This window comes from Galleria mellonella, unplaced genomic scaffold (assembly GCF_026898425.1).
Source record: "Galleria mellonella isolate WM207_F2 unplaced genomic scaffold, CSIRO_AGI_GalMel_v1 utg99, whole genome shotgun sequence".
Lineage (NCBI taxonomy): Eukaryota > Metazoa > Arthropoda > Insecta > Lepidoptera > Pyralidae > Galleria > Galleria mellonella.
In genome coordinates this window covers 1,523,613-1,538,539 of record NW_026442184.1, presented here as the reverse complement: position 1 = coordinate 1,538,539, position 14,927 = coordinate 1,523,613, and the positions used below count along the sequence as shown (strand labels likewise).

The 14,927-nt window shown below is 37.0% G+C and overlaps 2 protein-coding genes across 6 annotated transcripts in view; one reads left to right on the top strand and one right to left on the bottom strand.

Annotated features, from left to right (window-relative positions):
- LOC113517785 (xylose isomerase-like) overlaps nucleotides 1-14,927 on the top strand; it is a 62,776-nt gene that overhangs the window by 10,979 nt on the left and 36,870 nt on the right. Inside the window, exon 9 of one of the 3 annotated variants that reach the window (XM_052902958.1) lies at nucleotides 12,856-12,985. The exons of the other annotated variants lie outside the window; for them this stretch is intronic. The gene's annotated coding sequence lies outside the window, so the exon portion shown is untranslated. Of the gene's footprint in view, nucleotides 1-12,855; nucleotides 12,986-14,927 lie in introns of those variants that run through there. 3 annotated transcript variants of the gene reach the window in all.
- Nucleotides 7,439-14,927, bottom strand: part of LOC113509222 (uridine-cytidine kinase-like 1) — a 30,226-nt gene continuing 22,737 nt past the window's right edge. For all 3 annotated transcript variants that reach the window (XM_052902950.1, XM_052902951.1, XM_052902952.1), the window contains 8 exons: nucleotides 14,742-14,912; nucleotides 14,039-14,175; nucleotides 13,282-13,468; nucleotides 12,545-12,634; nucleotides 11,532-11,691; nucleotides 9,965-10,110; nucleotides 8,935-9,132; nucleotides 7,439-8,086 (listed from right to left, as the gene is read on the bottom strand). In XM_052902950.1, coding sequence (XP_052758910.1) covers nucleotides 7,970-8,086; nucleotides 8,935-9,132; nucleotides 9,965-10,110; nucleotides 11,532-11,691; nucleotides 12,545-12,634; nucleotides 13,282-13,468; nucleotides 14,039-14,175; nucleotides 14,742-14,912 — 1,206 coding nt within the window. In that variant the 3' untranslated portion in view covers nucleotides 7,439-7,969. The remainder of the gene's footprint in view (nucleotides 8,087-8,934; nucleotides 9,133-9,964; nucleotides 10,111-11,531; nucleotides 11,692-12,544; nucleotides 12,635-13,281; nucleotides 13,469-14,038; nucleotides 14,176-14,741; nucleotides 14,913-14,927) is intronic.

The following is a 14,927-nucleotide window of genomic DNA, read 5'->3' as shown; positions in this document are numbered from 1 at the left end:
TACAGTCACATTTATTATATATAATATATATTATATATTATATATATTATATATATATATATATATATATATATATATATGTATATGTATGTATAGTTAGTTCGCCGTAGCGATGCACATATTGTTCGACATATACACATTCACTCAAGCATACTTGCAGTGGCGTATTTAAGATTGAGGTGGCAAACAAGCATACGGCCCACCTGATGGTAAGCGGTTACCGTAGCCTATGAACGCCTGCAATACCAAGGACATCACACGCGTGTTACCGACTCTGAAGAAACCTACATTTCTTTTTTGAAAAACCCCATACTGTATTTTTTTGGGAACAACAAGACAGGAAAATCATTCCAGTCTCTCTCATCTCTTTCTCTCGGCTCTCTGTCTGTGGCGAGCAGAATTATAACAGACAGTGGTGAGCAGAGAGGGAGGCTGACTGGTCCTTAAAAAAGCACGTTATATACTCCCAGATATGTCTGGGCAAAATAAAAAGCTACACTCACATCGTGGAGTGGGCATTGGATAATTCTGGGGTGGGCACAACCCACCCGGCGACCATCTTAAATACGCCCATGCAAATGTCAATCTAACATGGCGAAGGCGCACCTACATCACTTGGACAATTTCAGTTTGTTAACGATGTTTACCATCACCTGCTATAGTTATAGTTGAATATTTAAATTGATATTATTAAGTAGTAAAATTCACATTAAACTAATTATAAATCTTAAAATAATAAACATCAGTGCATGAGAATTTGCTGTCAAAGCAAAAAAAAAAAGTGTATCGTAAAAACAATCTTATATTTAAAATATATGCGTTTCGTTCAGTCGAGATATTAAAAAAAAAAACAAAAAAAAAACTAATGAGAGAAAAAACTAACTAAATCGATTAAACCGACACCATACGAATGTCAGTGAATAAATAAATGTAAAATTATTCTAAACTAATATCGAATTTTGTATTTTAATATTGCGAGGAATTTATTATTATGATATATATATATATATATATATATATATATATATATATATATATATATAATTAAGTCGAAAGGCCAACCGGTTTAAGCTACATTAAATCTAATACTGAGCAGAAACGTAAAAAGTTACTGGGCCTACGATAGGCACATTGCCCTACTCAAAAAGTATAACCGTGGATAGAGAATAGCTAGGATCATAATAATGTACCGCCATGTTAACAGCGTTCATAACTTTAGCTTTTTTTTTATGCAATTTACAAAGGCAAACAAGCTGACGGCCCATCTTATGGAAGGTGGTAACTGTAGCCTATAGACATGAACAGTACCATGGATAGAGTATATTATGTCGCCTATAGTACCTTTTATGTGCTGCCATTACTAAGGACAAAAATGTTGTTTTTTTTTTAATGGAATGGCAACCCCGTCCGGTGTCTCGACGGGTACCAGTGAGGGATGATAGGTGAGAATGAAAAGGCAGGTCAGTTAGTCGATCGTGATGAATACACCCAGAATTCAGCGCCATGGTTTCCAGGGGGACCGAGATATTGCTGACAATGGAACTGATAGTGCTCATTACTAATAATCCCTTTTCCCCTCCCTCCCGAAGAAAGGTGCTATGTATCTGTGCCTTGTAATTTCATTGCCATATCCCATTGATTAAAACATATTTATTTTCAGCTAACCGAAGTGTGGCAACGACGCAACTATCTGTCAATTAAAAAAAAAAACAATTGTCAATGTTACTGATTATTTAAAAAGTGTTCTAATAGACAAACTAAAACGTTAACTATGCAATAATATTCTTATTAAGATGTCATTAAAAATTTTGGATTTATATATTAAAAAAGTATTTGTAAAATTTCGAAGCGAAATACATGTAAATTTTGAGTTTTTAGTAGGAATTTGTATGCGATGGTATCTTTCATAACGCATTAGTTCGTTAGTAAAGCACTTTTTAAATAATCAATAAGAAACATTGAGAAAATGTTCAATTGACAGATAATTGCAATGTTGCCAAAGCTAAAGTGTTGAACGCTCAACAAAAAAAGGAATCTACTAAACTCGGTAAACGATAATACATTTAAATTACTACTAACATAACGACTATTTCTCTGTGGCAATATGTTTTTAAACGTTCGGAAATCTGCGAGCGTCTTTTTTTTACAACACAGGGGGCAAACGAGCATACGGCTCACCTGATGGTAAGTGACTACCGCCGCCCATGATCACCCGCAACACTAACGGCATTGCAGGTGTGCTGTCGGCCTTTTAAAAAGGAATATGCTCTTTTCTTGAAGGTTATGATGTCGTATCGGTTCGGAAATACTGCTGCTGGAAGTTGATTCCAAAGAGTGGTTGCGCGTGGAAGAAAGTGCTTTGAAAAACGTATGATGGAAGACCGCTACTCGTTCAGATGGTTGGGATAGGATTTTAGTTTATGGCGGGTTGTACGATGGTGAAAATCAGCAGCAGGTATCAATCCGAACAATTCCACAGAGCACTCCCCATTATAAATTCGGTAGAAGATGTACAGAGATACAACGTCTCTACGCAGTTTCAATGGATCGAGTCGGATAGTATCGGTTATTTAATTGTTAATATATTAATCTAAAAACATATAAAATTAATTTCAATTTAACTCCTATTAAAATTGAGATAAAATTATATTAAAAGTGATTAATTCATTCCTAAAATTTGATTACCACAGATAATAATAAATAAAAGCTTTAAAAAAAAATGCTTAATTTCATAAAAAGGTTTCAAATCCTTCAAGAATCTAATCCGGTATCACATATCAAGCTAACGTACTACGTACTAAGCCCTACTAATTCATTTCCAAGCCTTAAATTATTAGGAATCATGCAAATAAATTCATCATCATCATCAATTTCATTGCTACGGTGCCCTCGAAAAAGACTAGGAGGTATTGCGTCTTAAACATTTAAGAAGCTTATTAGACTATCAAAATATAGAGAATAGAATAATCTTTCTATATATATATATATATATATATCCTTTTCAGACCCAAGATTTTTTTTCTTTCATATTAAATATATTTTCGTGTTCTGGAGCCAAGCCGTCTTACCGGCACGCACGAGACTACTGCACCACCTAACCGCTAAAATTATTTCTTATTGGCTGGTTTAGAATCTCACTGTCATGTTATTTCAGCTTCGTGCGTAAAAATTAATTGCGCGCGGTTTTAGAATTTTTTAAAGTTACAACTCACGCCCGTATCGATCAGGTCTGAAAGGGATATATATATATATATATATATATATATATATATATATATATATATATATATATATATATTGTTATAGCGGTTATAGATTGTCTACGTTAACATGGCATTCCGCTCCAACTCTTTCTTTTATACAATTTAGAATGGCAAACAAGCTGACGGCCCACCCGATGGAAAGTCACCTATAGACATGAGCAGTACCATGGACATAACAGAGTATACTGTTTCGCCCATGATTACCCCCCATGCGTTGCCATTCCTGAGGACTCGGGTGTTATTCCTCTGTACCCAGTAAATTCACTACCAAATCCCACCCTTCAAACCGAAACACAGCCATGCAAACACAACTGCTTCACGGTAGAAACACGAATGGGACAGAGGTGGCCGAGTAAACGACTTTTGTAGTCTCCCTCTGGTCTTTACTTCAATATGTGTGACCATGTATACAGACGTGGTATTGTGTTTGTGCTTGCGAGGAGACATCTTCAGTATCGCTACAACCAGAGGAGTAATATTCCTTGGTTAAAACCTCGTAAACATTTTCATTCATACATTTCTAATCGTTTGAATTTTGTATGGGCGTGCCATGTTATCGTAGGCAAGCTTTACTCTTTTTAATTTAATAACGTACATGATATTTTTAGATTATTTATTTATCTATATAATATAATTTTATTATACATTTGACAGTATAATATGCTTAACACAAAAATTACAATATGATCACAAAAAAAATATGTAATAAATACATAAATACATAATTGATCATATATTTTATAATACATTTATTACGAAGCGGTGGACTGTGATGAGGTTCTGAAATGGTAGACACGGAATTTAGTAGCGAAAAAAATATATTAAACAGCAAACAAGGAACAGAACAAAGAGGCGTTAAAAGTATGTGAGGATGATGTGGTGCTTATCGCGGACTCCACTCTCCCTCGTGGCCTCTGGCCACTAGGGAGAATAGTAAAAGTTTACCCAGGCCAGGACGGAGTGGTCCGCGTAGCGGACGTCTTCACCAAAGAGCGGTACGTTGCGCAGAACAGTTCGCAAACTAATTTTATTAGAGAGTGAGCCTCGACCGGCCGATGCAAACTCTTTAGACAATATTGTACTTTCTTATATGCATTTACTTTTAGAATGTTCTTATTATTTGTAATTTAAATTTTATATTTTTTGACATATATCACATTGTTCTGTTCCTTGCTTGCTGTTTAATACATTTATTTCGCTATTAAATTCCGTGTCTACATCATTTCATCACCTCATCACAGTCCACCGCTCCGCAATAACATTCTTGTAATAAAAATTACATTTAAATATAACACGAGTTTATTTTATAAATTCTCACTGTACTTATATTAAGTTTTCATTCATTTAAAAATGGCAGCACAATTAGGAAACAGTTATATATTTCCTAATTTTTATTTATAACAATTATAAAATACAGCGATGATAGTTTTCTTTACACTTACACAACATAGAATGGCAAACAAGCATACGGCCCGCCTGATGGAATGGCAACTATTGACTGTAGATATAAACAGCGCCGTGGGCAACACTAAATCAATGATCATCATTGTGCCAAAAATAAAAAAAAAATGGAATCAGAATAAGGGCGGAAAATGTACTAGTCTTTAAAGGTGTTTGAAGGTTTCTCAATAACGCTTAGACCGGTGTTTCCCAACGTGGGGCCTACGCCCACGCAAGAGGGCAAAATGGACTCGAAGTGATTTTAATCCTCTTGCTCCGGGCCATTTAAATGCAATGCTACGAGTAGATATCGGTTCCAAATTTAACAAAAAAGAAGTAATTTAAAAAAAAAAACGCTGTAAATATTTATTAGGTATAATTTCGTTTGACGTTACCAAAATATCAACTGGGCGATTAGAGTCGTCAAGTAAACTTTGTCGGGAAAAATTATGTATGGGGGCATAAAAATTTTAGAAATGTTCCAGTGGGGCGTGGCACAAAAAAGGCTGGGGAAACACTGGCTTACACCATTGAATTACTAAGTTAAGCGAGTAAAGCCGCGGGATACAGGCAGTGTGATAATATTACATTAGTCGAATACCATCGTTGTTTTTAGTATTGCTATTTGTTACATTTAAAATTATTTCCAATAACGTATCTTTGGTAAATGTGTTGTTAGCGACAGATTTTTCCTTAGTTTCTTTTTTCAAATTATAAACTCAGTCAATTGTTAATTCGTAATTGGTGGAATTTTTATTCACAGATAGATTATTGGAACTCACGTGTGCGTAATGACGCATCAACTTTTATCGGGTTTATTATTATTATTAAAAAATTTACAGACACCAAAAAAAAAAAAAAAGGAATAAATTAAAATACATCTTATTATGAGTCGGTAAGCAGAAAGGTTTAAGTAGATTGTGCCTTGCTTTAAGTATATATATATATATATATTTGTAACACTGTATAAGTAGGCGTGTGCGATATCGTCAACACTCCAATATCTATATGTTGGGTTCCCCAGGACATAGATATTGATTAAAGAAAAAAGTTTATCACTCATTTCCATATCGTCAATACCGGTCGGAGGTCGGATATTATATACATGATGGGTAAACAATATTTAATACATGCGTTATCGGACCGATATATAGATATTGTAGCAATAAATATATATATATTATATTACCCAATAAAATAAGTACTGAATTCATTAAGCACCACAGTTTTATAATAACTATTAACACGAATTAATCCATAGATTATTAATATATATATATATATATATATATATATATATATATATATGTATGTATATGTATATGTATATATATATATATTGAATGTAATTAATTTTAAAGTAGATATTATTTTTAATTGTTTTATTAGATTAATTATAAAATAATGAAATACTATGTTTCAGTAATGAATTATTAATCTAAATAAATTGGATATGGATACCGATATGATATATATAGATTCTGGACATATACAAGGTCGATATCACCAATATCGGTCGGATATCTACTTTCAAATATGTTACAAATCTGCTATCCAATATTATTTCATTGGATAACAGACTTTTAACATAACGTTAACGGTTAACGGGCCAGTATATAGGATATCGTAACTAAAATATATAGTTACTGCTATATATTTTATTACCCACCCCTAGTATATACATACATACATAATTCAATGTAAATTTGATCTATATTATTATGTAATAAAGTCGACGAGATTATTATTCGACGCGAACCAAAATAAACGCAAAAAATGTCTACTCCGCCTTCCATAGCAACATATTGAAATAACGTGCAGTCGTTTATACAGCTTAACGCTAGGCTGATGAAATGTGTGGCCAGCACATATTTATGGCTAAAGTTTAATACAAATGTAAAAGAAGTACATTTTCGTGATACGACCAGGGAGTCAACAATTTGATTCGCTTGCTTGTCTAAAATGAAAGCTTTACGGAATAGATAAACAATTCGATTGGAAAACACTGCGTTTGAGTGAGGAAGAATATATATATATATATATATATATATATATATATATATTTTTTTTTTTGTAAAAAACAAGTATGACAAGCATACGTCCCGCCTGTTGGTAAACGGCCACCGCAGCCTATGAACATTATAGCACGTGGCTATCGCATTGTGACAATGGTATCTAGCTATATTTCATTCTCAAATGAACATAGCATTGTTTGCTACATACAAGTCGTGTCATACAAGTTTGCTTGCATACAAGTCATGACTTGGATGAAATCCCTCACTGGTATTTCTATAACTAAGCCAAGTAAATAAATAATGATTGATTCTCTAAATCAATTCTTATAATTTCATGAGATATAGGCAATAATATAATAATATTTAATGTAGCCTCGTTTTACAATAAAAGTTTATTAATTAAAATTTTAAAATAAATAAATTCCATATCGCCATATAATGGCGGAAAACACTTTTAACCGTTCCCGATGATTTTCAACTAACTAATAAATTAACCGAACAGGTCTCGTCGTATTAAGGTAACAAATATAAATGTCAAATAGGTAGAAGTTTCGGTTTTTTTCCGCAAAAAAAAAAAAAAAACTGATATTTCCAATTCATAAAAATCAAATAATTTAAGACAATTTTTGGTATAACTTTTAAAAATAGTAGTTAATTGTATTTTTTTTATTTATTTTAAATATATATATATATATATATTTATATATATATATATATATATATATATATATATATATGCGCCACAATGCAGTTCATCAGATGTGAATTAGACCGTGCACTAACAATTATGTACATATAAAGCCATGTATATGTATATTTTGTGACAAAATATAACAAAAATAACCTTTTTTTTTCTTTCCCTAACTTATCCTTGGTATATACTATGAAATATATACCAAATCCAATAGACGATGTCCTAATACTTTAAATACGATTTTAAACGTAGTTCCTGCCACATAGTTGCAACAAACGGTTTATCCTCAAGTTGTATTATGAGGAACAAGGCAACAGATCTGAGAGCACAGCTCAGAACACGTACACCTGGGTCAATTTCGAAAATTCCCGATTTAGAATCGAACCTCGGACCTAACTTACTTACAAATACAAAGCAACATGCCCAGCGCTGCATTACGAGATCGTTGTGTGTAGTTATTTTGTTACATTCTGTCCTTCGTCCTATACCGACAGACTAGTGGGACACGAATACATCTATCTCTGTCGCACGTACCGCTCTCGCCGCGTCGGTCTCGCTCACTCGTCTTCGGAGGGCTCCGTGCCGAAGTACCGGTCGCCAAAGTTGCCGATGCCGGGTAGTACGTAGAATTTCTCGTTGATCTCCGGATCTAGTGCTGACGTTATGATTTTGACCTGTTGGCAATGAAACTGATTATTTTATCATCATTTACACACAGCCATATGTATATTTGTGTATGTGCGTGCGTGTGTGCGTGCGTGCGTGTGTGTGTGTGTGCGTGCTTGTGTGCGTGCATGCGTGCGAACGTGCGTGCATGCGTGCGTGCGTGTAAACTTACTAACATTATCTTTAAAAACATTGTTACTAATAAATTATAACTAAAAAGTTCGAAATAAAAAATATTATTATTTTCACCCAACTTCAAAAAGAAAGAAGTTCTGAATTTGGCTATATCTTTATGTTTGCCACCTCATAACTTAGTCAGTTGTAAACCGATTTCTAAAATTCTTTCTTTTTTTATCTAAAAGGATATACTTACACAGTGGCTCCATAGAAATTTATCAAAAAAGTTCAATAGTTTAGTTTTTAAATAAATACAACCGGATTTGCCAGAACTGAAGTCAGTTTTTTTTGGCAAATTGGCAAAAACCAAAGTTTTATTTAATATTATTTAGGCAAGACGCTGTGTTTAGTTTATGAAACTTAGAACAGCCAATAAGTTGAGGGCCCATCTGATGGGAAGCAACAACTGTTATTTACAAGACATGAATAGCACCATAGATGAGGACAGAAATATCCAAATTTGCCGCTATGTTCAATGCGTTGTTGCCGATCTTCCGTCGATCGAAGATCGGCACACAAATAAATCGAACAAACGCTGTGTGATCAAGAGCAGCTAACTGTATGCATTTTGACGTACTGAAGTTCCGTCACATATAACTGGCCATAAAAGAGACGTAAAACATGGCGCTAGCTGCAATGGGGTTCTGCCGCCAATGATGAATATGGTATTGAAGCGTACCTTGGGGAAGGCGTAGGCGATGGAGTGGACGCCGATCTCGGCCATGAGCAGCGACACGAGCGAGATGTGGTGCTCGGGCACGTCGTGGTCGAGCAGCACGCGCACGGCCATCAGCGCCGCCGCGCCCGTAGCCACCGTCGCGTCCAGCAGCACCACGCGGTAGTCCTTGATGTCCTTCGGCAGCCGCAGGTAGTACAGCTGCGACCACAATGTACACTTTCACACATGTCGTGCATGAGTCGAATCCGTGAGTTGGAATAAGATATCCGACGTTGCTATCTCATGGATTCACCAGCAACGTTGATTCCATCGATGAATTCGTTTACCACTTTTCTAAAGGGCCAAGGGAGTGATCAACAATAACAGCAAACTACGTAATCTACCCTGAATAATTTAAGTGACCGTTTAAATTCTAGTTCATGTAATAAGTATGATTTTATAAATATTATATCACCATCCGGCTCGAAGGATCATTAGGTCTTTTGAGTAAAATTGATTCAATAGAAACTATTTGTATATTAAAGTACTAAGAGGATTTCGTTCAATAATAAAATACACTACATTAATCAAAATACTTATATTTAAGTTAAAAAAAAAAAGAATTATTATTCTTTTTTTTTTCTAATATATTTTATTTGTTTCACTGTTTTTCTTACTTATAATTTTGGCGCACACATGTGTTTTTTTTGCTGTTACAAACTTGAGCAGTAAATAATTGGTTAACATACAATTTTACCATATGCGTTATTATGAGAATTATACATGAAAATTTATCCTACTACAATTATTATATTCGATTGCCTTGGTACAATTATTCTTCATACTCCTGGGCAGGTTACAGTATACTTTTCATCATGCTACGATCAATTGGAGCAGAGTAGTGAAGTGAAATGTTAGGAAAACGGGAGAAGTTACTCCATTTTTATGCTTCCGTCGCGTGTGCAGCCTTTTAATGGCCACTTTTTAAAATGTAAAAATGTCCACCCGTGCGACGCCGGGACGGGCCCCTAGTATTAGATATAATAGTTACCTCAGGCTCGTCGGTCTGCTGGTTGGTCTGTATGAGTATTTTGCCGATGCGGATGTCCTTGCAGACGTCGCAAATTGCCTGCTCCATCGTCTCGCCGGCTCGCAGGATCGACACGCCGCAGATCTTCTCCACGTCGCACTTGCGACCTGATCATAGAAGGTTCATCATCAATGTCGTTATAGCAACTTGCGAATGCTGGGCACAACTCTTTTCCCACCTTAGTCCTCAGGAATGGCAACGCATGGGGGGTATTATGGGCGAAACAGTATACTCTGTTATGTCCACGGTACTGCTCATGTCTATAGGCGACGGTTACCAATTTCCATCAGGTGGGCCGTCAGCTTGATTGCCATTCTAAGTTGTATAAAAAAAAATCTATTTCTTTGCGCTAAATCTCTCGTTAGGTAAATAGTCAAGGATCCCTCAGATAGAATACGGCCTTTCAAGTAGAAGATATCAAATTACAGACTCTAGGCCATTTGGTATAGGGTTTAATTTTGAATGGAAAAAGAGAAGAGGGAGGGAGGGAGAGAGGAAATAAGGGAATATGCTTTATTCATACCAAGATCTATATTCGAATTTTGGTACAATTTTTATTATTATTCTTTCTCATATATTATTTATTTAATACTCTATGTACACACTAATTATACATAAAAATATGACAGAAGTAATCAAATGTACAAAGGCAAGCTTAGCTCTAATAGAGTTCTCTTCCAGCAACATCCAAAGTATGTATTACTGTACTGTCCAAATCAATTTTATGTTTAATTAATTAATGAAATATTTATGCATCATTTATGTAAGTATGTATCTATATAATACAATTTTACTTTTGGCTGTTAGATTGGTTACACAGGTTTACACTCTGAGTTTGTTATACGCGTCCGTGTAGCCTAACTTCGAGCTGTAGCTGAAAATCAGTGGTTTGCTTTTAAGCAAAACTATCACTGAGCTGTAGTCTATTTGGGTCACTGCGACACACACGGTGAAAACATATTTTCATATTTCATCTTTTGTTTTATATTAAAAAAAATGTAACTAATCTGATTGTATAAACTCATTTGGTAATTTACGTGTGTCATAAATGGCTCAAATAAAGTGTTTATCTATCTACCTATCTATCTATCTACTGAGTTCTCTTCATCGCCTTATGACACATTGAAACCGAATTTTCATGGAAAATTTAGAAGCTAAAGTTACTAACACACCGTCGGACGCATCCATCAGTCGCGGCTGACAAAACTGAACAGCATGCATGGTGGTTCTATCCATCTCTCTCTCTCACCTTAGTAGGAGAGCAAAACAACAACAACGAACCAAACCAGTTCGTTGTCAGATTGTTATCTGATTGTTCAAGGTTCTTCCAAGGTCAGTCCGCGACTTTAAAAGCTAATGTACAATTTAATATAAAGTGCCTAGATGGCGTCCTTTAGTTCTGACTGACGGACGCGCTCACATCGTATGTTTGTAGCTTTAGGCCGGAGTTAAATCTTGGGGTTGCCAAAGAGATCTATACGAGATAGAATATGTAGATCAAGCATTGTACTGCGACATCAAAACTTACCCGTGTACGAGAAGCCCTGCGGCGTGTCGACGGTGTGCGGCGAGTACGGCAGCAGAGACAGCGCGAACTCGATCACGAGCCGCATCAGGCGCTTCGAGTAGAAGATGAACTCGTCCCGCGGCGTGTCCTTGTTCCTGATGAACGTGTGCAGACCCTGCACCTGCGGGGGGAACGGGGGGGGGGGGGAATATTATAAACGATATTCTAATAGTACCTGTTGACTAAATAAATCAATAGAGATTAAATAGATAGGTACTCTTTATTGTTTCCTCCAAAAGATTTTTTTTAGAGGGAGACTTTGTACAAAAGTCGATTGCTTGGGTACCTCTGTCTCATTCGTGTTTCAACCGTGAAGCAGTCGTGTTTGCATGGCTGTGTTTCGGTTTGAAGGGTGGGATATGGCGTGAATTTACTGGGTACAGAGGAATAACACACGAGTCCTCAGGAATGGCAACGCATGGGGGGTATCATGGGCGAAACAGTATACTCTGTTATGTCCATGGTACTGCTCATGTCTATAGGCGACGGTTACCACTTTCCATCAGGTGGGCCGTCAGCTTGTTTGCAATTCTAAGTTGTAAAAAAAAAAGATTACAATAGTAAACTTATTATAAACATAAATACATAACTAGAAGCCGAAAATATGATATTTTATTATTAGCATTAATAATAAAACTTTAACTGACCACTGCTGAACATAAGCCTCCCGTTTAGTTTTGCCAGCAGTTGCCACAATTGGCCATTGGATTGGCAACCGAAGTTAGGCTTTAGAGACATTTTAAGAAAGACATACAACTGACGAATATATGAGGTAATAAACATTAACAAAAGTACAACCGAATCGAGAACTTTCTTTTTGAAGTTGGTTAAAGAGAGTAAATAATCTAGTGCAGTGAGGAATCAAAAGACATATTATATTAAAAATCATTGCTCTCCCGTTGCTATGGTTACGAACTCCTTGATATGAAATAGAGTAATATAAAAAAAATTTCGAGTGTATTAGGATATATTACCTGTGGAGTGTCTTCCAGCACGTACAGCGAGTCGGGCACGGGCTGCCCCACGTGCGCCATAGCCAACTTCTCGCGCACTTTGAACCCGCGCTGTAACCAATTATTATGATTATCATCATATCACCCTTCAGCTAACTGTCGGGGGGAAGGGATTGTTAGTAATGGGGAGGTTAGTCCCCATCGCTATCAGTATACCTTATCGGATCGACCTCTATGCGGCTTCCCCCGGAAACCATCGTTTTTTTTCCAACTTTTCCGTAGTTCTAGACATTGCGACATTATTCGAGATTAATGATCTTTTTTTGTTTTAGATTACTAGGAGGGTTGAAATCATGGGTATGGTCACGTCAACCCCCCCACCTTCGTCAGAAGATAATTTTTAAATTTTTTTACTTTTTTTATTTTTTGATTTTTTTCTGTTCTCTTGTAATGTTAATAAATAACTAATAAAAAAAATACCATGTAATATTTTTTTTTTACAACACAGGGGGCAAACGAGCATGCGGCTCACCTGATGGTAAGTGACTACCGCCGCCCCATGGTCACCCACAACACCAACTGCATTGCAGGTGCGCTGCCGGCCTTTTAAAAGAGAATATGCTCTTTTCTTGAAGGTTATGATGTTGTATCGGTTCGGAAATACTGCTGCTGGAAGTTGATTCCAAAGAGTGGTTGTGCGTGGGAGAAAGTGCCTTGAAAAACGCGCGGCGGAGGCACAAATATAATATAAAACTCACCAACTGCAGTTGTTTATGCACGTGCTGCACAATGAGGTGTATGGCGACCTTGTTGTCGCCGCCGCGGGGCACTATGATGTCTGCGTGGGCCATGCACGGCGCTATATAGCTCTGGTAGGCCGGCTTCACGTGGGTCATGTACTGCTTCAGTACACCTTCCAGGTCGCGTCCGCGTTGCACTATGTCCCTGGTGGATTATTAATTCATTAAAAAAATCCGACTAACTCTCCGGTAACGGAGAATACCGATAACAACGAAATTAATTCGACTATACTGAATTTTAATATGCTCGGTGAAATGTTGCCATGTATTTTTTGCATCATCAGGTCAACCTCCACGCAGTTCCCCATGGAAACCATCGTGATTGGGGGGAAAGGGATTGTTAGTAATGGAGACTGAGAATCTCATTGCTAGCAATATACCCAACCAGGTCGACCTCCTCGCGGAAACTATCATGATTAATTCCAGATGAATTCATCATGATGGGCTAACGGCCTGTTTTCATCCTCATCGATCACCATTCACTGGTGCTCCGCCAGCGTATCCCGTTAGCGTAGGTGGGGTAACCATTCCATTTTCATCCAATAAAAAAAAACATCGTGACTAATTTATCGTTGAATTCGCCACGATGAGCTAACTGATCAACTTTTTCACCTTCACCAATCATCCCTCACTGGTGCCCCGCCAGGGTACACCGATAGCGCAGGCCATACCATTCCATTATCATCCATTTAAAAAAAAACCATTTAGGACTCACCTCCTCAGCCGCCTGCCGAGCCGTATGTCCGCGTCAGTATCGACGAACACTTTCATATCCAGCAACTTGACTACCTCCAGGTTGTAGAAGGCCAGGATGCCCTCGAATATTATCACGTTCGCGCCGTACATTGTTTTCTAGGGTACAACACACCCATATTTAGCCATATTTACATATACCAGAGGGAGACTTTGCACAAAAGTCGATTGCTTGGGCACCTCTATCCCATTCGTGTTTCTACCGTGAAGCAGTTGTGTTTGCATGGCTGTGTTTCGGTTTGAAGGGTGGGATATGGCGTGAATTTACAGGGTACAGAGGAATAGCATCCGAGTCCTCAGGAATGGCAACACATAGGTGATATCATGGGCGAAACAGTATACTCTGTTATGTTCATGGTACTGTTCATGTCTATAGGGGACGGTTACAACTTTCCATCAGGTGGGCCGTCAGCTTGTTTGCCATTCTAAGTTGTATAAAAAAAAATAAAAAAAAATATATTTTGGTAACATCAAAGGAAATTATACCTAATAAATATTTACAGCATTTTTTTTTATTTACTTATTTAAATGGCCCAGAGCAAGAGAGTTCAAAATAGCTTCGAGTCCATTTTTTAATCGCCTCCTCCTCTTAACTATCAATGCCCCCCTGTGGGGCGTGGGCCCCACGTTGAGAAACACCGGTATAGAACAAGTGGTGTACTCACAGTGCGGTTCTCCCTGGAGTGCGTGACGTAGTTGTATATGGGTACCTCGACCTTCTTGCCCTCTTTGAGCCGCTGCAGTACCGTGATGAGCAGCTCCATGTCGAACGCGTCCGGGTGGTCGAAGTTGTACTCGTTGCGGGTAGCCGCCTGGTGCTGCTTCTCGTTCAATACCTGTATATTGTTATA